At 36.2% G+C, this 25250-nt stretch overlaps 4 protein-coding genes across 5 annotated transcripts in view; all 4 read left to right on the forward strand.

Annotated features, from left to right (window-relative positions):
- LOC116298118 (short-chain collagen C4) overlaps positions 1-9088 on the forward strand; it is a 14532-nt gene extending 5444 nt beyond the window's left edge. Inside the window, exons 1-6 of one of the 2 annotated variants that reach the window (XM_031706485.2) lie at positions 6783-7062; positions 7327-7367; positions 7614-7649; positions 7927-7965; positions 8278-8409; positions 8497-9088. In XM_031706485.2, coding sequence (XP_031562345.2) covers positions 6890-7062; positions 7327-7367; positions 7614-7649; positions 7927-7965; positions 8278-8409; positions 8497-8972 — 897 coding nt within the window. In that variant the 5' untranslated portion in view covers positions 6783-6889 and the 3' untranslated portion in view covers positions 8973-9088. Of the gene's footprint in view, positions 1-6782; positions 7063-7326; positions 7368-7613; positions 7650-7926; positions 7966-8277; positions 8410-8496 lie in introns of those variants that run through there. The other variant, XM_031706486.2, reaches the window with a different exon arrangement.
- Positions 351-3373, forward strand: LOC116298119 (short-chain collagen C4). Its single transcript, XM_031706487.2, has 6 exons — positions 351-626; positions 1005-1045; positions 1136-1171; positions 2198-2233; positions 2585-2716; positions 2796-3373. Exons 1-6 carry the CDS (start codon positions 457-459, stop codon positions 3272-3274), a joined length of 894 nt encoding a protein of 297 aa, XP_031562347.1. The 5' UTR covers positions 351-456; the 3' UTR covers positions 3275-3373.
- Positions 9089-10473: 1385 nt separating the features above from the next.
- LOC116298117 (uncharacterized) lies at positions 10474-14012 on the forward strand. Its single transcript, XM_089034597.1, has 6 exons — positions 10474-10732; positions 11345-11385; positions 11808-11843; positions 12613-12651; positions 13196-13327; positions 13415-14012. The coding sequence occupies exons 1-6, from the start codon at positions 10563-10565 to the stop codon at positions 13891-13893; spliced, it is 897 nt and encodes a 298-aa protein (XP_088890723.1). The 5' UTR covers positions 10474-10562; the 3' UTR covers positions 13894-14012.
- A 1868-nt stretch (positions 14013-15880) lies between these two features.
- On the forward strand, positions 15881-22584 carry LOC116298129 (docking protein 5). The gene is made up of 4 exons (XM_031706501.2): positions 15881-16202; positions 19683-19995; positions 20398-20617; positions 21255-22584. Exons 1-4 carry the CDS (start codon positions 16110-16112, stop codon positions 21721-21723), a joined length of 1095 nt encoding a protein of 364 aa, XP_031562361.2. The 5' UTR covers positions 15881-16109; the 3' UTR covers positions 21724-22584.
- Positions 22585-25250: the final 2666 nt, after the last annotated feature.

A 25250-nucleotide genomic window follows, 5' to 3' on the forward strand; every position in this document is an offset into this window, starting at 1 on the left:
AAAACACTTTCTTATAATGGCCTTAGCTAAGAAATTTTTAAATACCTAAAAGTTGTCATACGTGGATTAAACAATAGTGTCTTTTTATATAACACAATTATTAACTCAATTTCATGGACTTCGTGTGGAAGCCTAGGTGTCTGGTCGCAGAATCGCATGTGCTACCACGCAATGTATAGTCATGAGTCAGTGATTAGTAGCTAAAACGTTTCGCCTCCATAAAAGAAATGATTTCTTGTTTTCCTAGTATTCGGTTACTGAGATTTTTGATTTTTTCATTTGCGGAAAATAAGTTTGGGTGATAAAATGTTTACTCTGCAAGAAAATTCTTGTTTGGTGTTTTAAGAATAGTGTCAGAAACAACGAACACTCAAGTAGTCGACCCATCGAATACTCAGATCATTTCTTCACTACACTTCATGACCTACATACTCTGAAGTTTGTTTGAAGTTCAAAATGCAGTTTGGCAATGAAAGTTGGTGTAAAGTAGCACTGCTTCTGGCAGTAAGCCTTACAGTGCTATCAGCCCATGGACAGGAACAAACGGTAGAGAAAAGGGGGCAGGGAAGGAAGACTCCAACTACACTGACTGATGTGATAAAAGTCTTGATGGAGTTTGAGAAAAGGTTGTTAACTAAAAACATATTTAACTGGTACTTAGAAGAATACACTTCAACTTGTTATATTATACTCAAAGCCGTGTTTTGTTTTGTTTTTTTTTTTTTGCCATTACTGATGATTTTATTGTTGTTTATATTGTTATTTCTGCGCCCTTTGTTGCCATCATTGCTAATCATGTTGTTGTGTTTACTACTGTGTTGTTTTGTGTGTGTGTGTGTGTGTGCGTTATATATATATATATATACTGCACTGTGATACAACCCTAATGGTAAATACCATGACTGAGTTGGCTTAGTTTATTAGTTACAGAATGAATGAGACAAGCATCAGCATACTACCCGCTATCAGCATCCTACCAGCTTACATGTATTGTTTTTCCTCAGATTCAAGCGAATTGAATCAAGGCATATGGAAGTTATAAGAGGTAAGCTAAGAAAAAAGACCCCGAAACCAGTAAATCACTATTTCTAAATTTATCGATATGAGCAATTAAGAAAACATGTCTTTTTTGCAGGTAGAGATGGACGCGATGGATTACCCGGAAAACCAGGTAAGAAGTTAATGAATATTTTTTCAAGTTGAGCCTAAATCTTATTTTTATTATTAATGTTTATTTTATTTTTTCTTTTGTTTTCTTATTACTTAATTCATTTGTTTATTGTCTCCCTAGTATCCCATACTGGAAAACTTTGAAAAAATATTACATTAGAACTAAAAGATAAAACCTTAACTGAACTTCAGTTTCAAAAGTGGTTGTTCTCTTGGTTAATTAGCACTGCAAAGCGAATTGCGCATTACATTTTCGCAATTCACAAACGTAATGAAAAGTATGGTACGTTAACACTATCACAACCACTTGACCAAACAAAAAGTTTATTTTGAATGGAGATCTTTCTCGTACTTTATTACTTTAATTGCCTAAGGTTCTATTTCAGAACTATTTGATCGTTTATTCCTTATTAAACAATTATTCGCCGAAGGCGAGCTGAATATCGGGGAATATTTACCGAGACGCGAGTCTTCAAGCGGCGAGTTACATATATTCCGATATTCACTGAGGCTGAGGCAAATAATTGTTTTAGTATAAATACACAGGTGATTCTTTCAAAAAAAAGAAAGAAAGAAAAGCAGATAAAAGACATTTTTTTCCGGTAACAGCAACAAAGCGGATGGCCGCCAGTTTGGATTATCGCTGGAGGTGATTATCGTGTGATAGTGTGAGTTTCTCGACCAATCAGCGCGCGAGATTTTCAATAATCACCTGTGTATTTTTACTAATATAATATAACAAGTCAATCACTCAACTTTGTTTATAGAGGATGACACTTGACAGTGATTCAACTGATAAACTCGTGGTCCTCTTTTAACGTCTTTAGTTATTTAGGAACGAGACAATCATTGACGTGGTCATCCGAGCCACATGAAGGTCTAACCTGAGTGTTGTTCCTGTCGAGGCTTGAAAAACGACCCTACACACAACTAAACTAACTGGGTTCAACACTTATCGTCTGTTACTTCAAACAAATCACTTCATCAACTCAATCAACTAATATTGAAATAAATTTTCATTTTACAGGACAAGATGGTCGAGATGGATCCCCGGGACCACGAGGTACATTAAAAATTTACAATGAAGCATTTTATAATTTTTTTTCGCCTGTATGGTTTGCTGGTGAGTCAAGAGCGTTGGCTGATCGGGTTGGTCGCCGTAGTTTGATTCGGTGTATCATTTATGTTAATTTTTATTATTATTATTGTACAGCAAAGAGAGATATGCGCTATACAAATATATATTGTTGTTGTTGTTGTTGTCGTTGTTGTTATTATCATTATTATTACTACTACTTTGGCAGGTTTGGATGCTAATTTGTCAAGCATCTTAACAATTCTGAGTAGCAAAAGTAGCAGGATGCATGAAGTCTTGTATTTGGCTATTAAATTACCAACATTCTTCTATCACCAGGTCCACGAGGTTTGAAAGGAGCGCGAGGGAATCATGGTGTGAGAGGTCCACCTGGACCGAAGAGTGGTGGAGTACAGTACGTACGATGGGGAAGAACCACCTGTCCTTCCGGTGCCTCTCTTCTCTATAGAGGTAACGTTTAGAAAAACTTAAACTTTACTTTTATGCATGTTGGCCATACTCTTTTCAAATGAATTATCGTAATTTCCAGGTCGTATCGGAGGAGAGAATCATGCACATAAAGGTGGAGGTGCTAATTACGTATGTCTCCCTGAGACCCCCAAATATGGAAGGTACAAAAATGGTCATCAGAACGCTGGATACATGTACGGTACAGAATACGAAGTGAACACTTACAACCCATTCACCAAAGGCCATCTTCACGATCATGAAGCTCCATGCGCCGTGTGCTACGTCACAAAACGAAGTGCCAAGATGATGATCCCTGCCACTTACGAGTGTCCCGCGGGATGGACAAGAGAGTACCATGGATATCTGATGTCTGCGTATCACAACCATCCACATCCTACCCAATACATTTGCGTTGACAACGACGCAGAGGGTGTACCAGGAACCCATGCCAATCTCAATGGTGCCCTGTTGTATCCTGTAGAAGGTGTATGTGGTTCTCTGCCCTGTCATCCGTATGTTACCGGACGTGAGCTGACATGCGCAGTGTGTACCAAATAGAAACCACAACAAGCCAGTCAAACCAAGGCCAACTATTGATTGTAAATTCTTAAGCTAGATTACTGATCAACAGGTAATAAAGAATCACTGAGCATTGAATTGTCTTGTCTGTTTGAATAATAATGAAAAATACATACCGTATACAATTCATTTGGGCAGTGTTCGAGAACATTAAAAATTCTTTATATGAAACTATTAGACTAGTATCAAATATGAATAAATGGTGCAGTCCCCATATGACTGAGCTTAAAACCACAAATAAAATATGATTATAAATTAATAAATAATCATAAATAATAATTTTCTTTTTTAACCATAATGTATACAATCCGTATACAATCATTTGGGCAGTATTCGTGAGCATTAAAAAATTCCTTATTGATCACACGACGTACGTGGTACTAAACGAAGTACGATACGAATTTCAACAGCATTTTTTATAATCTTTATCTTATTAGATGGAGATTTGAACTTATGGGCTGAAGACGATCTAGATATGACTTGCTTAATTTTGAGTTCTTGCAGGACTCATCAAATGACATCCCAGTGGTATTTTACTGTGTTAAGAGGAACAAGCCTATATCGCTTCAAAAGCGATTATGTTTCGGCCCGTTATCTAAATATTGTGTGACATTGCTGAAAAGAATTTTGGTCTTGATGGTTTTTGGAAGGTAGTATTTCCTCTTTATAACACATGCCGTTGTTAGGGGGAATGTCAAATGTTGCTAAGGGGCGGAAACAATATTTCGACAACAATTAGTGCGTTCAGAGATTCTCACGGTACGCTTCACGCTGCAATGTCTTACGAAAATAAATTTCGATAAAAACATTTGTTATAAAATTCTCTTGAACGAAACACATCGTAATTAAGTTTTTTGAAGATTTTAGTGGTTCTTGCTTTGAAACATCGTATTTTTTTGGGGAAAATCATGCCAACGTACATACATATAACGTTTCGCCGAACTAATGAGAGTCCCGACAATAGATATAAACAATGATCGAGTATCGCACAGAGCAGAATACAAAGTGCAAAATATTTTGGTACACGAGCATTACTGTACGCCCTATGTTGAATGTAGGATACTTTTTAAACCTTCATTGTGCTCTTTGACATTTAATGGTAAATGTTTTTAGCTCTTATACCCTAGCTTGAAAAGAAATAAGAACATCTCAATTCGAGCGAAAAGATACAAGGCTTGTCTTTGACCACTGCGCCGTCACCAATCTACTCAAAATTTACATCTTTTGGTGCTTCAAAAATATTACCGAATCCAAGAAATTAAATACTTTAAATTAGAGTATTAATAAATGAAAACTGATGATCTTTCTTTAAAGTCGTAAAGTACGCACTGGTTGTTAGGACCTAGTTTAAATAATAACTGATACCATAAACATGTCTTCAGATGCGCACGAAGCTACGACTTATCGGAATCTTGCTTCAGAAAATATATATGCATCAACTATTAGTTACATATAAATAAACTCACCAGTTTTGATATTGATGCTCACAGGCAGCTGAGACTGGCAATTGCCTTACAAGCACAAAAGCTTTTGGATAACTCTTCAATAACTTACTTGTTATTTCGATACACGTGATCTGGAAACCGCATGTGATTAGGTCCAAAACTCTGACAGCTAAATGACATGCACGGAGACTATTATGGGTCGGCAAACCGAATGTAGTAACAAAAAAAACGCACGAGAGTAACAGTTTCACTGAATGATCTTTTGCTGGAGTTTTATAAGTTTTTTCTTCTAGCATCTTATCTAATTGTTTTTTGTTTTTTGTTGTTTTTCTTTTTCCTCTTGAAAAGTAAAACTCCAAATATAACTTATTTAGCCTCGTTTTTATGCTATCACGACCACTTTCCCGCCCATATATTGGAGATATGAATAAAAATACGATGTACTTACCAACAAAAGACGGTCAACATTTCTAGCTTGGTTTGTTTCACTCAGTCTTCAATATTCGCCTTGGAAAAGCTGTAGGTTTACTGCAAATGAAAGGGAGAGAAACATGTTAAACTGAGACATGTCAAATTATGCTTCCTCATCTTTAAATAGATGGGAAAAGATTAATCAATGGAGCTCAGATATTTCGCCCTCCACCCACCATGCGCGCCATAGGTGAGACTTGCAACGAAACTGTTGCTACCCCTTATTATCATTGACTCCAATGTTAATAAAACATGGCAAACATTGTCCAAAACATTTTATTTTTAATGGACTAAGGTTATAGAAAAAAACTTAAACCTAAATTTTTTATTTGTATATCAGTTGGTCATGCCCTGAGTTTGTTTAAGGGTTCTACACCGCCTTTTAAAAAGCATAATGGATTTTAGTAATATAAGGAATCCCTAAAAACTGCATAAACACAAAGCGCATTTATTCTGCAGACATTTGGGTACTGCATCAGATTCTAAAACCTAAAAGATTCAAAACAAAATATGAGTGCAGTGTCAGAGGCAACTAATAATTTACAAACTTACTGATAAATAAACGAGGAAAAAACATAAAGATAAACCAATCCGACAACCAGTATGTTGCAATAATCATTATTTTATTATTATATATTACTGTTCAATGTTGTTATTATTATTATCATCTTATTATCATCGAGGAATAATAAATGCAGATTTCTCATCTCTTTTGTTTGTTTTTATAGCGATATAACCCTAAATCAGAAATGGTGTCGAAGCTCAAATTGCAAACTGAAAAATAATTAAATTCAAAGCCAAATATTTTAGCCCAAAGAACATTTCTGTGGTCGATTTCTTTGGATAACCCAATTGTTTTTCTCCAAAAACATTTTTCCAGCCAAAGCGAAATTTCTAAGCTAATGATTTCACACACAGCATGTTCGAACTAAATGTTTTCTTCCTAAAAACGTAACATGAACTTTCTTGTTTCTCCTAAAATGAGTTAATTGATTGCCAACTAAGGTTGAGAACCAAATAAGGCGTATTTATTGTTAACATCCCACTTGATTATCAAATGCAATCTGCAATATGTGGGCTCAGCATCTACTGATGAACTTAAAGATCAGATTCCGTAATCATAAATCGGCTATGAAGACTGACAAAAAAATATGTGAAGCTGCGACCCATTTTTAATAGTTCAAGCCATACATTAACTGATTTTAAATTCATTTGCATTGAAGCCATTTGGGACTGTCATGGGACTGACAATAAACTTCTCAGAAGAGAAGCTTATTGAATAACACTTTGCAACCTTTTGGACTTAATAAACGGGCTAAATTTAGATCTAAGAATATACGAAGTTTAATAATGTTCAAGCTATTTAAAAGAAAGGGAGGAAGGAAGGAAGAAAGTAGGAAAAGAGAGAAATAGTGAGAAAAAATGAACAACGAAGGACGTAATGACAATAGAAAGAAAAAAGTTAATCCTATTGTTGGATAAAATTACGGGTACTGTTTGCTTAACAACTTAACAAGAAGTTTCTTGTTTCTTTTTAAATATATCTTACTTAATGTAATGATTGATAAAAATAAGATCTGCATAGCATTTGAGTCCATTTCTTTGTTTCTCTTAAAAACATACTCAAAAGCCAGTGAAGAACTTTTGGTGAAATTTTCTGCCGATCTCTAAACACAGAATGTTGTCTAAAGCTGTACTGCTTGTAGTAGCAGTAAGTATTGCTTTGCTTCTTGTTGTTGTAACAGCAAATGAGAAAAAAGAACAAGGTGTCGAGAAAAGAGCAACAGTTCCAATCCAAACTCCAACAACACTGGCTGATATGGCTAAGGTCCTGGTAGAAATTCAAAAAAGGTGTGAATAATGTTTAACTAACTTTGCGCAAGTCGTTTTTGATCAACGAGCTTTAGTTTTTAATCGGAGTTTATAATATCTTCCTGTAGCTTCTTATAGCTTTTATATCGTTTACATATATATTTAGATATTTGAAACGCTTTAAAAGCTAAATCCGCCTCCTATGTAGTAGTTAGTATAGTCTTGTGCAATCTGTTTTGTATTTTCATCTATCTATTTGTTTATATTTGACTTTAATAGATTTTCAACTTTTCTCTTTGACAGAATGAACGCAGTTGAATCAAGCCGAACCATATTACTGCGAGGTAGAACCGGTCGTGATGGAAAGCATATTTGTGCTAGCTGCTCTCATTAACATTTGTCATTAATAACATTTATTTGGAGTATAAATGAACCTTAATAATTTAACGACGTAACACTCAAATTAAGAAATATTTCACAATTTGACTGTTCACTTCATGTAGAATCAATACTGAAAATATTGTATCAGACATTAGTGGCACTTTAATCCTAATTACACTGTACTGACGATATCTTCTGTTTTTTACTAGGTAGGGATGGTCGTGATGGGTTACCGGGGAGACCAGGTAAAGCTAACCGTATTTAATAATTACCCTGATCACCGACGTCGCTATTCCTTCTCATTCTCAATTTCAGTTTCAGATAGTCTTATTTGTAAGGTAAGTATAGCAAACACCAGGATTGATTGTATGTAACGTGGTTTTATTCTAACAATTGACCATGCATGTGACAGCCATTTTTACATCACCTCTCATAACAAAGGGAGCCCATAAACTACTGGGAAATCGAAGGAAACCTTTCTATACGTCATATTTGTTCTCATTCTCATTATATGTTGTACAGGCAGAGATGGTCGTAACTGTGGGTTACCAGGAAGACCAGGTAACAATCGCTCGCATGAGCTAAATTTTCTCTGCGTCGATGGCTTTAAGTCTTTTCAGATAAACGGATCAGATATCTTTATAATTCAACCTATCAAAATATAATGTACGAGATAATGATAAAAGTACTAAACGAATTATCCGCTGTCCTGTCGCACGTTTACCGTCCATAAATAAAGTTTCTCTCTTTTGGTAGGCCCTTTATCTTCTACGTTATTTGTCTAAAAAATTATGTGAAATTTGTAAAGACAGGTTTCCATGGTATGAAAGGTATTTTACTTCCAGAATAAGTTCTTGCATCTTCTCCCTCTAGGTCCACCGGGTTTGAAAGGAGAGACAGGACATCAAGGTGTGAGAGGTCTACCAGGACCTAACGGTGGTGGAGTACAGTACGTACGATGGGGAAGAACTACCTGCCCTTACGGTGCCTCTCTTGTTTACAAAGGTGAAAAAAGGAATACAAAAATAATTTTAAAGTTTCTCACTGTCATTTATTATTGAGAAGTCAGTCATTTTTCATGTTTGTTCATAGGACGTATCGGAGGAGAGTACTATTCTCATAAAGGTGGAGGTGCAAATTACGTATGTCTCCCTGAGACCCCCAAATATGGAAGATACAAAGATGGTCACCAGCACGCTGGATACATGTACGGTACAGAGTACGAAGTAAACGCATTCAACCCGCTTACCACAAGTAATCTTCATGATCACGAGGCTCCATGTGCTGTGTGTTACGTTACAACACGAAGTACCAAGATGATGATCCCTGCGACTTACGAGTGTCCCGTGGGATGGACACGAGAGTACCGCGGGTATCTGATGACTCAGTATCATAGTTTTGGAAAATCCGAATTCATTTGTGTTGATCAAGATGCAGAGGCTGTGCTAGGAAGCCAACGCAATTCTGAAGGTGCCCTGTTGTATCCTGTGGAGGGAAGGTGTGGTTCTCTGCCCTGTCTTCCATATGTTGACGGACGAGAACTGACATGCGTAGTGTGTACCAAGTAAAGGACATGGAAACTATTCATACCTTTGATTACGTAAAACTGAGAGCTTAAGTTAAATGTAGTTCAATAAGTTCATTCATTTGAAAAAGCATACAATAAAGGGATCACGAGCATTGACTTTTGCTGTTCGTTAATATTTTTCCTGTGATAAAATTTGAGACAAGTACTTCGAAAGTTATAAATTTCCCATACGAAAAATTTGGAATGACGATGCAAGACGCAAGCGATCTATGATCAGCTAACGACCTTCATTATCAGTTAAGTCGTCTTGATCGGAGACTATTCGGAAAAATGAACCTCTTTTCTAATTTGGTGGCACCTAGCACAAGCAAGAGGACGAATCGTGACGAATCTCCAAAGAAATTTCACTATCTGGGTTTTCAGTTAAATTAATTTTCACTCATCAACGCAGGAGTCATCTGTAATCCCTATTTGGCACAGATCTAAATACTTATTTTGAAATATTTCAAATACCATTCATGACAACTTTAGATTTTTTGTTCTGTTTGATGTTCAACTTTGAGTTATATTTGAGTAAAAAGTGCTCAGTATTCTTGTGATAAAAGTTGACATTCAAATTTTCGAGTTTTTGTTGTTAAAGCCCGGCGACTACGTATACGTGTCAGTTAAATTTTGTAGATGTCGTATCTCACATATTTTGACTATCTACCCATGCGCACTGCAGAGCATGTCGCGCACATGTTTTCTATTTTTTAAATATTTTTAGACGTACTTACCAAAATTTAGCTCTTGCTCTTTCTCATTTCTTTTTATCATTTCCTTTCATTTGTTTGACTTCCAAGAACTACTGATTCAGTATATATGCTATTTAAATTGGCTCTGTTGCCACTTTGACATCATTTTTATCGGGCACCTACATGAATGAGAAGATGTTAAGATTGAGATCCCTAGTTGGATCTCCTGTTATCTTACTTAATATATATTGAAGAAATAGAAATCGCGCGTGCGTGTTGTGTGCAGTTATAAAGCACGCGTGTTAGCAGAACACGAGAGAAGGTGTTAGGAGAAGCACTCTCGACACTTCTCGAGTGTTCTGCCAATCCCCAAGTGCTTTATAACTCCACACAGCACAGCAAGCAAGTTTTTTATTTTTTTATTTTATAAAACACAAATTACAATAACCATTATTTTGGATAGTAATGAGGCAAATGAAATTGCGCGCGCGTGCCGTGTGCTCTCATAAAACTCGTGCCGCCAACCAATCAGAACGCGAGAATTATAACAGTTATTATATAATCAGAAATATTTCGACTTAAACCATTAGTAAAACCACTGACAGTCAGCTGGTGAAGGGTGCTGCTTTCTTTGAAGATCACTTTATGCTAACATAGATTTTTTTCATGATTCCTCCGGCCCGACCGTTGTTAAACTGTTCATTTGTATATTTGAGGTATGATGAAAGCAACTCTTTTTCCCGTTAGCTGCAGGGTTCCAAAGACTAACAATAACAATCCGTTTTCATGAAATTTCTTGTTATGGGGTTATTGACAATTCGCATGATGAAACTTTACTTGAAGACGAAAGGAAAGATTATCTCCGTCATTTCTTGATTCGTTCGATTCAGTAAAATATGTCGTCTGCTGGAAGTAGAATGTTGTCTAAAGCTGTACTGCTTGTTGTGCTTGTTGTAACAGCAACTGAGGAACAAGAACAAGGTGTCGAGAAAAGAGCAACAGTTCCAATACAAACTCCAACAACACTGGCTGATATGGCTAAGGTCCTGGTAGACATTCAAAAAAGGTTTGACGAATGTTCAACTTACTGTACCAGCTCGCTTTTTTAATCAATGAGCTTTAGTTTTTAATAGGAGTCTGTAATTTCTTCTCGCAGATGTTACAGCATTTTCATTTAACTGATGATATAATTGTTTTTAGATATTTTAATTTTATATATTGATGCTTTTCATATAATTATTATCATCTCGTAATTTTCGTAAGAGTTTGAAATGATTTTGTTCTTTCGTTAAATAAGTTTGGTCATCGCGGCCATGTTGGTGCCAAAAGATTTCTCACTGATTCGCATCCATTGTTAACAGCACCACGATGGCCGCCATGCTTTTGTCTTTTGACTCTATTGGGAATGCTTGCAACCCATCAATTTTAAAATAATTAAATATTTAAAGATATAGCTTTATTTCTATGCAACTTAAAGAAATAAAATGAAAACAATTTAGAAAAGAACTGCAAATTTCTGCGCTTGCACTTCCAGTAAAATGACCTTCAATCCTCAGTCAAAAAGGTCCACCTTTTTTAAAAACGCCCATGACTATCACATTTGGTTCTCAAGATCATAGCAATAAAGAATCGATATCCTCATTGAATAAACTAGGTTTTCAAATTTTCTCTTTTACAGAATAAACGCAGTTGAATCAAGCCGAACAATATTACTGCGAGGTAGAGACGGTCGTCGTGGAAAGCATATTTGTGCTAGCCTCTGTTACTAACATTTGTCAATCATTAAGAACATTTATTTGGAGCATAAACACCTTTATAACTTAAAGAAGCAACGAATGAAGAAATATTTCATCATTCAACTATTCACTTCATGTATAGAATTGATAAGGAAAATATTGTATTAGGCTTTAGGAGCCCTTTAAACCTAAAAATCTTGTTTATTAGAAGTTAGAACACTGGAGCACTTATTTTACTGGTTATCATGTTATAGTCAATCAGTGTTTTACATTTCTTGTTTCATTTGAACAATCCAATTTTTTGTTACGATTATTCTCGTGTTGTTTTGCCATCTTTCATAATACAGTATTCAGCTTCACCACGTTATTACACTGTACTGACGATATATTCTGTTTTTTCATTAGGCAGGGATGGTCGTGATGGGTTACCTGGGAAACCAGGTAAAGTAAAGCATCATTTTTTGGGGGGGGAGGGGAGGTCGGGAGGTGGGGGAAGAGGTATGAATTGGAATAGGGGAGGATGGGGGGGCATTTATAGAAATCAGTGCAGTCCTTTGAAATTATGGTTTAAAGAAGGGAATGAATTTAATCTATATGTCAAGTCTAAGTGATGTATATTATATTTATGTTACTGTAAATTTACTATTATGTTATATCGATATCTGGACTCTATTTAAACTAGCTTTGCTAAACTAGATGTGCCACAGGCAGCCCAAACAAGGTTCCTGTGTATGGTTTATAAGGGAATGTATGGGAGTTATGATAAAGTTACGAAAATAAAATGTTTCACTCAACAATTTGCTTCAAAACGTGTTGCAGTCGTTGCTTTCACTTCGTTCAGTCTTCTGGCGACGTTTCAGCGCGATTTGAGGCCGTCTAGTGGGTTTTTTCGAAATCCGCTCTTCTCTACCTAAATAATGGTAGAGGAGAGCGGATTTTGAGGCAAATTGTTGAGTGAAACATTTTATTTTCATGACCTTAATCATAACTCCCATACATTCCTTTATAAACCATACACAGGAATATTGTTTGGGCTGCCTGTGGATGTGCCTGTATAAATATTGATTTAAATAAAAACATAAAAAATGTCTATTAGTTCACTGAGGATCACCCTGTTCACTGAGGTCGCTATTCCTTCCCAGTTTCAATTTCAGTCATAATCTCATTCCCATCGCCATATTTCTTCTCATTCTCAATATATCTTCTACAGGAAGAGATGGTCGTAACTATGGTTTACCAGGAAGACCAGGTAACAATGTCGTTCATATCAACTGAATTTCTCCTACATGCTTCGCGGCTCTCGATGCCTAAAGGTGACCAACATAATTGCGAGTGAATTTAGCGATTTTCTTTAACTCGCTCGTATCCCGTCAAAAACACTCAGATAATTCTGAATTAAGCACATGTAGTAATTCAAACATTTAGGCTTCTAACGTTGTATTCTAAACTTTATTTAAAAATTCTAAAAACTATCAATTGCAGGTAGTTGCGCGGTAAAATAGGCGCCGAAAAACTGAGCATAAAAATAATGCCTTTGATGGATTTTCTCCAAACAGAATAGATGCATATATGCATAGACGTTTAAGCTACTACATCCGCTAAATTCAGAAATATCCGAGGGACGCAATACAAGCGAGTTAAAAAATTGCTAATTTCACTCGCAATTACGTTGGAGTCACCTTAAGGCTTTGAATCGTTCTCAAATAAACGGATTAAATATATTCATAATAAAATGTCGTCATTCTATAATGGTGTGTTTAAAAAAATATGACAAGTTTTTTTCATGTCTCTAGGTGCACCAGGTTTGAAAGGAGAGACAGGACATCAAGGTGTGAGAGGTCCACCAGGACCCAAGAGTGATGGAGTACAGTACGTACGATGGGGAAGAACCACCTGTCCTTCCGGTGCCTCTCTTGTTTACAAAGGTGAAAAAAGGAATGCAAAAATAATTTTAAAGTTTCTCACTTCCATTTATTACTGAGAAGTCAGTCATGGTTCATGTTTGTTCACAGGTCGTATCGGAGGCGAGAACTATCTTCATTCAGGCGGAGGTGCTAATTACGTGTGCCTTCCTGAGACCCCCAAATATGGAAGATACAAAGATGGTCACCAGGACGCTGGATACATGTATGGTACAGAATACGAAGTGAACATTTTCAATCCACTCACCAATGACCGCCTTCACAATCACGAGGCTCCATGTGCTGTGTGTTACGTTCAAGCACGAAGTGCCAAGATGATGATCCCTGCGACTTACGAGTGTCCCGCGGGATGGACAAGAGAGTACCATGGATACCTGATGACTGAACGGCACAACCATAAAGCAAAATCACAATTTATATGTGTTGATCAAGATGCAGAGGGTGTACCAGGAACCCATGCCAACCTCGATGGTGCCTTGTTGTATCCCGTGGAAGGAAGGTGTGGTTCTCTTCCTTGTCTTCCATATGTTGACGGACGAGAACTGACATGCGCAGTGTGTACCAAGTAAAAAGAAACACGTCACATGGAAACCCTTCATAGATTTAATTACGTAAAAGTGAGGCTAATATAATCCAATAAGTTCATTAATTTGAAACAGCATACAATAAAGAGTTGTTGTTCGTAGTATATTGTGGTTCAATTAACTAGACGATGACTGCGTTCAGTCGTACTTCCTGTGATAAAATTTGAGACAAGTACTATGGAAGACAGATTTCCCATACCACACATTTGAGGAAAAAAGATGTAAGACGAATTGAACGGAGACTTTTCGGAGAAGTGAGAGACTTCTTTCGTAAATCGGCGACACAGAGTGCATCCCCCTTTCCCCCCTTCTGACGAATTCCCCCCCCCCCCCCCCCCCCAAAAAAAAAAACGGACGAGAACTGGCATGCGCATTGTGTACCAAGGGAAATGAAACAAATTAGTGGAAACCCTTCAGAGCCTTAACTACGTAAAACTGAGTGCTAACAGCTAATGTAATTTTAAACAGCATCAATCAAGAGAATATGAAGTACTAAATATTCTCTTGCATCAATATAGAGCTAATGAATATTGACTTCTGTTGTTCGTAGTATGTTTTGGTCTAACTATATGGAAGACATAGATTTCCCATGCGTCTCATTTGAAAAGGGACGACTTATGCAAGACGCAAGCGATATATCCACAGGAAGCCCGAGTAAAAACAACTAAAATAGTCTTATAGCATGAATTTCAGGTTTTTAGTTAAACGAATATTTAATCATCAGTGCAGTCATTGCGTGCCTCGATATACATGAACCTTACTTAACAGCTAAATTATGACTGGTGCCTCGGGTCCGGTTGACATGAAGTTAGGATGACAGAATAGTGCTAGGGAAAGGCTTTTGCTTTCTTTCACCAGGAGACACACCAAAAAAACAAAAGATTTAGGTATAGCAGCAAAGGTCAGTCACCCTATCCACATGACTAAGAGTCTAATAAGTAAAGACAGACGACAAAAGTCTATCTTTTAATAATTAAATCTCATGTATTAATAATAAATATTTTTGGACCAAGGTACTTACCAAAACTGGGTTATTGATGTTTTTCATTTCCTTTCATCCTTTCCTTTCCTTTCGTTTAGTTTCTTTCCAAGGAACTTTTAGATTGGCTCACTGATCCAACACATACACCACACGGTTGTTCGCTATTATACCATGATTTTTATCGTGCACCTACATAAATGACAAGATGTTAAAACAAAATTTTTGACGAGCCTTAAAGAACTAGGCGCGCTTTGGACAATTAGTGCATAATAGCGCTATATAAATAAAATTATTATCATTAGCTATATTGTCTGGTGATTTAAATCAGCAACGGGGGTCGGAGTATATAGAGGGGAAATCACGTCTTTTTAGACAACTGGAGCGGGATATGCTTTATATTATCAGGTATGAAGTGTGAACGGGGGTCAGTGGGGCGATCAAAGATGAGAGAGCAACTAACAATATTTTGAAGCGGAGGCAGGCAGGCAGGCAGGCAGGCAGGCAGGCAGGCAGGCAAGGAAGCGGAAAGAAAGAAGGAAAGTAATTAAGTAAGTAAGAAAAAAGTAAGAAAGTGAGAAAAAACGAAAAAAAGGTGAAACATTTAAAGAAATAAATCGCATTTAAATTGAACAATAACAAAACGAAAAAAAGGTGAAACATTTAAAGAAATAAATCGCATTTAAATTGAACAATAACAAAACAACTTATGAAATATTACTCAGATATGTGTAAATAATTAATTAGATAATTAATTTACCATTCCACCCCTCCCCTAAGAGGAGTAAAAAACACAATTCCTATTACGTGTATTCTTATTTTATTCTTTATTTTATCATATTCTTTATCATTATTTATTTTATTCAATTAAGACTGGCTGTGACTTTATGAAAAAGGTTATTATTTAGTTCCGTCCCATCTAAACAAATCTGCCATCTGACAGGAGGCTCGGTCGGGGAGTCTGGTTCTATCCCCCTATTGCTCTTAATAGCATGTGAATCAAAACAAGTTGAATACTTGGCTTCGATAAACAACACGCTCCCACAGAGAATCCAAAAACTCATTTTCCGAGACAAATTTGAGCCATTAGCATCGACTAGACTAGTTAAAGACGTATCTCCTAGTCTAAAAATTATTGTTTGTGCTTTGGTTTTGATTAAGAAGTGCGTTTTTAAAGCGGATCTATGTGTTTACTGGAAGGATATCGTAGTGTTGTTGGTCGATGAGACCCGACATGGCGACCTACGAAGACCTAGTGAAATGTGGATATTTAGATATGAAACTGCCGAGAAAGGAACGTAAAGTAGCTCAAAAGGTAAGTCCTCGAAATAAAATGTAGTTTTATTTCACTACTACTTGTGATGATTCGAATCCATTGAAGAAAATTAGCCTGCGATAATGTATTCCTCTCACGTAAAATCTCTTGCTTGTGAACGTGTGATAAACATTCATCTTCTTGCGCGAATAACTTTCATATTTCTAGACTTTTCAGCAATCTTATTATAGATTTATAGAATATAAATATTAAGAGCTAAAGGTTGGTATAAAATAAGTAAAAGTCTTTGAGATTTTAGGCGTAAACGAGGGAATTTTGTATTTGAGTGAGTACGGCGTGGCCTTTCGTAAACAACTACAGACCTTGTTTTTCTCTGTTTTGGCACTATGCCTTAACGATTCTAGGATGAATTCATCTTATTTTTCAGATTTCACTGTTGTCGTTTTTTTCTTAAATTTAATACAGAATTTCTGATTCACTTTGTAATCGTTTCTTTTAAATGAAATCGATGTTTGTAGGTAATAAGTTTTACGCTTTGCAATTAACTTTCGAGAAAAAAAATTAATAAAAACAATAATAGACCTTTAAAATCCTTTTGTTTTTACCAATAAGTTAATAAATATAGAGAATTTTCATACATAGATTCGATTTCCGCGCCTTTGCGTGTAAAATCTAAAATATTATCGAAATTCGATATATGGTTATATTTCAGTTCTATATTTAGAAACTCGTTGGTAAACAATTATTTCCGTGACATTCTAGCTATACGTAGCGTCGATTTATTATCTTTTACATGTGGGAGCCAAAGAATTCACGAATTTGAAGGCAATTACCATTACTTCTAAAGAATAATAGTTTTGATAGCTTTTGAAATTATTTGGATTGTTCATTTTCTTTCTGAATTATACTCGAATCGTTAGAACAATAAAGCGATATTGCTCAGCAGTTTTTACAACGTGGGGGTCGCATGTATCGCAGTTTCTAAGATTACTAATGCTTTGTGCCTTTATTTCTTTGCTAATCATTGCTAAAATAATTCGAGAAACCACGATATTTCTGAAATTTCTTAACTCTCTTGGAATGAAAGAAATTAATCCCCCAGAAGAAAGGAATTCGAGGCCGGAAAATGTAGCTAGTTTTGACAGCTATGTTGTCTTGAACCGCGTGGTTGTGCTATTTTCCCTCCAGGGCATGTAGCTATTTTATCCTATTACTTCTGAGCGATACTTCAAGGAGCCTTATATTCCATGCGAGCCAATATTTACTAAGGATTCTTTTTGTTAAAATCGTTTTTTTTTTTTTTCCTTATTTTGATTCATCGCAAAACAACTTCATTGTGCATATAAAATATAATTAATTAAAAATATGAAAAAGGTACAATTGAAACCTATATGTACACATGGAGTATTCATATACTTATAATGTAGGTGACAACAGCTTATATCTCCAACGTCATTGGCACAAATTTGACACTCATAAAGACACACACTAGCATTTTGCAAACTCATGCTCTTCTTATATTTTTTCATTCAATCTCTTGAGCATGTGAAAAAGTTACTCTACTGTACACTCAAAATGCTTTGAGCTGTCCTTATGTTATGAAATTTCATCAAATTTGCCCAAGCATTTCTTTCAATTTAGGCAGGGACAGGAACCTCACACCTCACCTAACCTCTTGGTGCCAGGTTGATCAAAAGGCCTCACAATGCAGGGCTGGAACTCACGTTATATTATAACCACCTCTATAAGAGTATACGGTTGATTTATGAGTGTGATGAATCAAAGGTGATCGGAACTAAAGAATGCATATTTTGGTTCATTATATAACATACGTGCAAGGGTAATTCTGTTTGAGAGATATAGTACAGACACCAAGATCATTGGAAGAGAACAAAAGTAACATTAGAGAAAGTGGCTGGAATCATGACATATCACAAGCAATAGCCATTCTAAAGCAAAACAGAGACAGTGGTGAAAGTTTACCACCAAATTTATCTACCATTAGTGAAGCATGCACATGATAACAGAACTTAGCTTGTGAAGACTATGTAATTTCGCACATATCAGTTTTGACAAGGAATGCCATTGTAATGCCTGGAAATGGGCGCTTATTACGGAAAGCTAGAAAACTATGTTCCTTATCGTTGAAGAAATATTTAGTACATAATAGTACACTTTGTTTGTTACGTAACTATCACTCCATCATTCTACTTTATTGGTCATAAATTCGAGGAGTAATGTTTATAGCCTAAGGCATAAGCATTGTTTCCTAAGTGAAAGCAATCCCCTATACTGTACTTGCAATATTGTTAACTACTGACCAGAACTAATGGCAGTAAGTTCCCTGTAATTATATATCAGCCAATCCAATTAACCTAATTCGGGTTTCACAAGGCATATGGAAAAATAATAATTGTATGACTTGGTTTGAATGAAATTGTCAGAATTACCTAAAAATTTTCATTCTGCATGGATGATGAAACAAAATATTAAAATTTTAAATAAGCATAAGCTGGTATTCATAACTAGGAAATTGTTTGGTAGAGCATAATGTTTGTCATTTTTTAGTTGGCAAATTGTTTTGGATTTTTTTCAAAAAAAAAATCACACACACACAACAATAAAAGATCTAGAAGTCTGAGTTGCATGAAAAAAACAGTATTTTTGAGATTTTGCCAATTTTCCAAATTGCTGATGTAATGAGACATCATTTTCTTTCTCTTGGGACAATTTTATAGCTGGATTTTAATAGAATTTTTCCCGTTTGACAAAATTTGGCTGACAGCACATGGTGGTCAGTTTTTAATTGACCACCATTTGGAGCAGATAACAAGACTCTAAGTTTTTTATCAGCTGATTGAAATGTGGCAATAATTAATAACATCTTACAGCTGCTTATCATGAAATACTGTTTAAAACCACCATTTTCTAGCTGTAGGTGGCTCTTATCATCATCATCATTCATTATCAGTATGTCCATTGTCATCATCATCATTCATCATCAAATACGGGAGGCATTGCCACATTTAAATACAACACATTACTGATATGATGAGCATCATCAATCGGCTACCTTCTCATACTGAACACATATTACATTGACCATAGTATGAGTTCACACTAAATTTCTTTATAAATATTAATAATATTAGTATATGTAATAGGACTCCATGCTGTCCAGAGAATATGAAATAATTGGACGTGGAAAATTCTGAGGACTGACAAAATTGTATGAGGCCGTAGGCCGAGTCCAATTTGGCAGTCAGAGGATTTTTTTGAGTCTAATTATTTCTTGATTGGGGAGCATAAAATCCCTTTACCTATTAATTATATAGCTGCCTAATTAATCCCATATCAACAAGACCTGTCCAATTAAGAAAATAATTGGGCAGTTACCTATATGGGATTAATGAGAAGCTGTATAATTAAATATTATTAACTTATTATTTTTTATAGCATTTTATTTTTTTATAAAGTGTACCTGGCAATGAATAAATGCAATAATGGTTCATTTTTCAGGCTTGGAAAAGAAAATGGTTTGTTTTAAGAAGAAGATCCAAGCGAGGGAAAACCCAACTTGAGTATTACCACAGTGAAAAAGCCTGCACAGACGGCAAACACAGGACAGTCATTCCATTAGATGGAGTCACAAGTATTAATCATGCTCACTCGAGGACTCATGAATATGCTTTTCATGTTGCGGCACATGAAGTGAAGTTATTTTTGTGTGGATATAATGAACTCAACACACATGAATGGGTTAGACTTATAAAGGAACTGGTATTACCTGAACCTAAGATGTTCCCTTCGGTACCAGGAGGAGATATATATGGTATGTATACCACAAATTAATAATGTGTAGCTCCAGAAATTATCCATACCCCCCTCACGGAGCAATTTTTTGAAGACGCTGAAATTCCCTGAAATTCCAATTTTCTTCCATACAAACTCTATAATTTCTGTTGTTCTTTCTCAGACCCCCCAACCCCTTGGAAATTCCAAATTCCTCTATTGGATGGGTATGGATAATTTCATATTGGTGTACCAATCAACAGCATCTCCTGCACAATTTTTGATTTAAGACAGAGTTCAATTCTATGAGTTTAATACAACATGTATTGTTTTGGTACACCAACATGGTTGCTGTGACCTCACATGAAAACACTATTGTACAAAATTTAACCAGCAAATCTGGTGCATGTTTAATAACTTGAAAATTCTACTTTTGTTGCAGGTCTTTATGAAATATCTGTTATACAAACTTCAGACTCAGAAAAAATTGGTTTATCAGGGGATTATCTCATCACAGTTAGAAAAGAATACTTATGTCTACACAGCATGAAAACAGGGTCAGAAGTTATGCAGTGGGAGTTGGAATATCTGCCTAGCTTTAGACTACAAAGATTGTCTCATTTACAGGATATTGATAAAGTTCTTGTCATAAAAGCTGCAAGGTTAGTAAACCTCCTATTACTGTAGATTTATAAGCCATTCTGAGGTTGAGGAGAAAACTGGGTGGAGTTGGCATTTTGGGGCTGTTATAGAGAATGAAATAGGCCCCATCTTGAAAATGTGTCTCCTAAGTTGACCCAGTATTTTCTTCAACCTCGGAATGTTTAATAGAGCTACATGTATGATAAGCATAATGTCATTTGTATGAAAAAAGAGTCACAAGAGCCTGCAAATGCACAGCCTCTCACTATTGTAGTCTTGGGTTCAATTGCCAGGCTTGACGTATTCCCTGTGCTTCGAGGGTTTTTTATCTGGATTTTCCAGTTTTCCTCCCCCCACAAAAATCAACGTCTAGATTCAGATTTGATCATGGGATGAGGGCTACAGGTTTGTTAGCCAATGTTTATCAAGTGTTACCCTCATGCATAAGGACGATTTATTTTTCATCTATTTGATGACAAAAATAAAATGCCATTCAGCAGGGTCTTTTTTCTCATATACCATGTTTTCTTGAAATTTCTGCTTGCATAAGAAAGGATAAGTGTAACTAAGAAAGATAATCCCTTTTTGTTCATAATAATATCGGTAATAAAGTAATGAATAATTATTAATTAAAACATATGGCATTATTATCTGCAGCAACTGTAAAAGTGGAGAAGGAGAATTTCACTTTCTAACGCGTCAAGGACGAGAAATACTCGAATGTGTGAAATGCCAAACCCAAAGACTCTTTTCCTTACGCAGTATAAACATGCACAAACAAACACATGTGAGACGACAATCTGTGGACTCAGTGCCTAATACACGCTCATCCGGCAATGAAACAAATGACAGTTTAACAAGTACGGCATCATGTTGTGAGACAGAATCTAGAGAACGGTCTATTAGCATGTCAAGCCATCCCTCAAGTCAATCAGGCAACCCTTCTTCAGGCAAGCACTCACCAAGGCAGGACTCATCAGAACAGCAATCACCTAACAGTTCACCTACGAAGCTGACACCTAAGCAACAATCACCAGGGCAACCTTTGACTGGGAAAATTTTCGGTGACCAGAAAAGAGAACTTAAAAAAGAAAGTGGAAAGCCATTATTGTGCACTCCAACGTAACTATAATTATGTTGGTTTTCAAGCTACTTTTTGGCGTTGGCTTGGATTCGTTGTTTCGTTTGTTTGTTGTTGTTTTTTTTGCAAGCATTTGTTTATTTGTTGCTCAGTTGGATTTATTTTCCTATGTGCTTTTTTGTGGTAAATCAAAAAATTGGTTTCCTAGCAACAGAAGATTTATTTATAATGATGTGAATACACATGTACTATAATTATTATCAAAAGAAATATAGAGATATAGAAATTTTGCTATTTTTTTATAAAATGATACCTGACACACGTTTGGAAATATATACTTCATCTCGCCTTCTTGAGTTATATAAATGAGGAAAATATCCTCCAGTTAATGTTAGATCAAGATTTTTCATTTCATGGCATTACCACAGAACTTTAGGGATCTTTACAAGTAAATTTAAAGCAATCTATCTTTGGATTCACCTCCTTAATGAACAAAATGCCTGCTCTAATATTGAATCCACAATACAAAAGGGAATTTGTATGTGTTAGATACTGCCAGTAATGGTAAGGATTATTGAGTAGTTACTGGTTAGGATTACATGTAGTTAGGTATGTTGAATACAACAAGTCAATATGAAGGAAACTAAAACACCATATGAAAATTTTAAAAATCTCTTTTTATAAATCATGAATGTGTTTTAACAGTGGCATTTCCACAGAGTGGCTTTTCATCCACCGAATTCCACTTTTTTACTCAATAAAGGACTAAGGTCTCTATGTACAGTTACAAACTTTTTACTCAGTGTTAAGTTTCCTTCTTATTAACTTGTTATACATAATGCGGTTTGCTGTGTTTTTTTCAAAGGAATAATATTAAAGAGGAAAATTTCAGATCTAAAATAAAAATATATATTTAAGAAACTACTGTTGGTCTCTGCTAATTTATTAAATGATTATTGATTAAGACATAGAAAAAGGAATATGGAATCAAAGATGTAGTAGTAGTGCACTCACCTCTCACCTATTGGGTCTCAGTTTCAGGGTCTAGGGTTCTATTTCTGAACTTGTCATCATACAGCAGATGTCTCTTTGTTTTTCTATGGTTTTCCTCCCTCTTCAAAACCTAACAGCTAAATTCCAATTTGATCCGTAAGTTAGCCATGCCCTGACCTAGATGACCTTTGATCAGCGGTCATTTCATGGTATCAATAAAATCTAAAGGCGTTTCTTTTTTACAAAAAATTAATGAAATGCTTTTTTTATTCACAACAGGTGTTATTCTTTTCCTCTCACCCCTCTAATTGTTCTAGCCCTCCTCTTTTACACTCATTAAGAAATTCCTGACCCTCCTATTAAGTTAACCCCTTCTCTAGCTTTTGTCAAAATAAAAAAGGTTTGACCCTTCACAAAAGTTTATTTTTTTAGTAATGGCCCTCCACTCTCAAACCCAACCCCTTCCCCTCCCTCCCTATAAAAGACGTACTTTCCCCTCTTTTTGACACAACTGCTTGTTTTAAGGGGGTAGGGTCACATGACCTGGAAATGCAAAAGGCCTATCTATTCCAATTCAATCTGTAAGTTAGCCCTCATCTGAATTAGATCAGTCAACAGATTATTTCAGGGCCTCATAAATTTGAGACACCCTTAGGACCTTGCTACTTGCTTGCTAGATTAGTCTCCTACTCAGCCACTATTAGTGTCGTCATGCCACACCCAATCCCCTAAGTAGTACTTAGAAGTATTTTGTGGAATGAGAGTTGTGACGACACTAATAGCAGATGGTGTTTGATTATCAGAGTTGTCAGCAGAATAGACCTTATTCGTAGTGTGACAATGTTTTCCCAATTCAGCGTGACAAACCTCTGGAGGAAGGAAGAGCTATTTTTTTGAAACTGGTCGGGATATCGTTATTCCTTTCGTATCCTTTGGGATACTCATGAATTTTTTAAGAGTAAAAACAAAAGAAAATGAATCCCCTAGAGGTTCTTCACACTGAATTGGGAAAACATTGTCACACCACGAATAAGGTCTACTGAGGTTTCTATTACCATCAATTTATGAGGCTCTGCAATAGTTTGCAGCTGTCCGTCCAATAAAGGGTGTGTATGACTGAATCATTACTAATGCAATGTATGTACGATTGAACTTTAAGAAAGAGGACACCATCCATCTCACCCTGAGTCCCTTCCATTCCCTATTTTTAATCACCGGGATAATAGTAATACAGTCGTTTGCAACTAAGCGTGAACACTAGACACTAAAACATGTTCTAACTGGCGGCCGAAACGTTGAAGTTAGTCAACCGGAACGCGTATGTTTCGCAATGATTCGTTGGACGGTTGGGCGCGCAAATTCCTCCAGGTACTTCAATCTCGTTTTCTCTCCAGTACTTCATGCTTTTGTTTGAAGTAAAGCCTTTTTTTGAAAATGTGAAGAATACTGAAGGAGATCAGGATCGATCTCTTCTAGAAACTCGCTTATGTCTACTCTTTCGAAGGAATCCATGACCAACGCCAACAGATCAACGTGCACGCGTATTTGAGCAAACGTTGCCATCAGGCTGGCACTTTGGCGCCAAACCTCAACGTTCCGGTTGACTAACTTCAACGTTTCGGCCGTCAGTTAGAACATGTTTTAGTGTCTGATGTTCTCGCTTAGTTGCAAACGACTGTAGCCCAATAAAAATTGATATGCTGAGATATCAAATTAGTACTTATTTTTCAACAGAATAATTTTGTGTGAAATACTATTTCAGTACACCGAAACGGAAGCCACAACAAAAAGGAACCAAATTGGGCTGCCTGTTTATGAACTACAGTATGTCACAATTTTGCGTTCAATGAATAGTTCACGAAAATGCTGTTACTCTGAACATGTACAATTGAGCTTAATCTCATAGCTCCTAACTTCCCCAACAAGTAGACCTTTGGGTTATTTTGGAATATATAGGCGAATAAATTCATAATTCACCAGAAGAAACAAAACGGCCAAACCCTGACAAGAACTCATATTAAACTTACTTACTTTGTGTTAAAAATGCTGCGTTATTCGGTCCACAAATGCCAAGCTACAGTAGATAACGGTGCCTTATATGCTTATAAAGAACTTACGGTAGTTTTAAGCCAGTATTTTAGTAGTAAAAAGCCAGCAAATAAAGGTTTTCAGGAAGTTGTGAGATAAATACACACCGAGGAGTTTTAAACTTGCGCGGGCTTTTCCCATCCTGCGCATAAAGTTATTGACACACCGCTGGCAAGAAAGGCGGTGGATTCGAACTGATTGTGACAGCGCAAGGGATGATGGGTGATAGTATATAAGGTCTTACGTTTGTTTGTTTACTTGTTTGTTTGTTTGTTTGTTGTTTTGTTTGTTTGTTTGTCCTATTTACGAAATGAATCCGCGGAGAGTTTCAAACTGCTGCATCTTTAGTATCCACACGACCGTCAAGACCTTGCCCCAGTATTAAATTGAACCTTGGGCCCGCCGGCACTCACCTTCAGCGCGCTTTTCACCTTGCGTCCAAACTTAAACGATCGAAAACGCGGAGACATTAGAAAACGGAAGCCTAGAGC

The sequence above is a fragment of the Actinia tenebrosa genome, unplaced genomic scaffold, assembly GCF_029948245.1.
Source record: "Actinia tenebrosa isolate PJP-AT-01 unplaced genomic scaffold, QUT_ActTen_1.0 PGA_scaffold2__45_contigs__length_23673736, whole genome shotgun sequence".
In the NCBI taxonomy this organism is placed as follows: Eukaryota; Metazoa; Cnidaria; class Anthozoa; order Actiniaria; family Actiniidae; genus Actinia; species Actinia tenebrosa.

Coding starts and splice junctions, on each gene's coding strand:
- LOC116298119 (XM_031706487.2), top strand. CDS start 457: ATGCAGTTTGGCAATGAAAGTTGGTGTAAAGTAGCACTGCTTCTGGCA. Junction 627..1,004: donor TTGATGGAGTTTGAGAAAAG/GTTGTTAACTAA, acceptor GTTTTTCCTCAG/ATTCAAGCGAATTGAATCAA. Junction 1,046..1,135: donor GCATATGGAAGTTATAAGAG/GTAAGCTAAGAA, acceptor TCTTTTTTGCAG/GTAGAGATGGACGCGATGGA.
- LOC116298117 (XM_089034597.1), top strand. CDS start 10,563: ATGTCGTCTGCTGGAAGTAGAATGTTGTCTAAAGCTGTACTGCTTGTT. Junction 10,733..11,344: donor CTGGTAGACATTCAAAAAAG/GTTTGACGAATG, acceptor TCTCTTTTACAG/AATAAACGCAGTTGAATCAA. Junction 13,328..13,414: donor TGCCTCTCTTGTTTACAAAG/GTGAAAAAAGGA, acceptor GTTTGTTCACAG/GTCGTATCGGAGGCGAGAAC.
- LOC116298129 (XM_031706501.2), top strand. CDS start 16,110: ATGAGACCCGACATGGCGACCTACGAAGACCTAGTGAAATGTGGATAT. Junction 19,996..20,397: donor ACCAGGAGGAGATATATATG/GTATGTATACCA, acceptor CTTTTGTTGCAG/GTCTTTATGAAATATCTGTT. Junction 20,618..21,254: donor CTTGTCATAAAAGCTGCAAG/GTTAGTAAACCT, acceptor TATTATCTGCAG/CAACTGTAAAAGTGGAGAAG.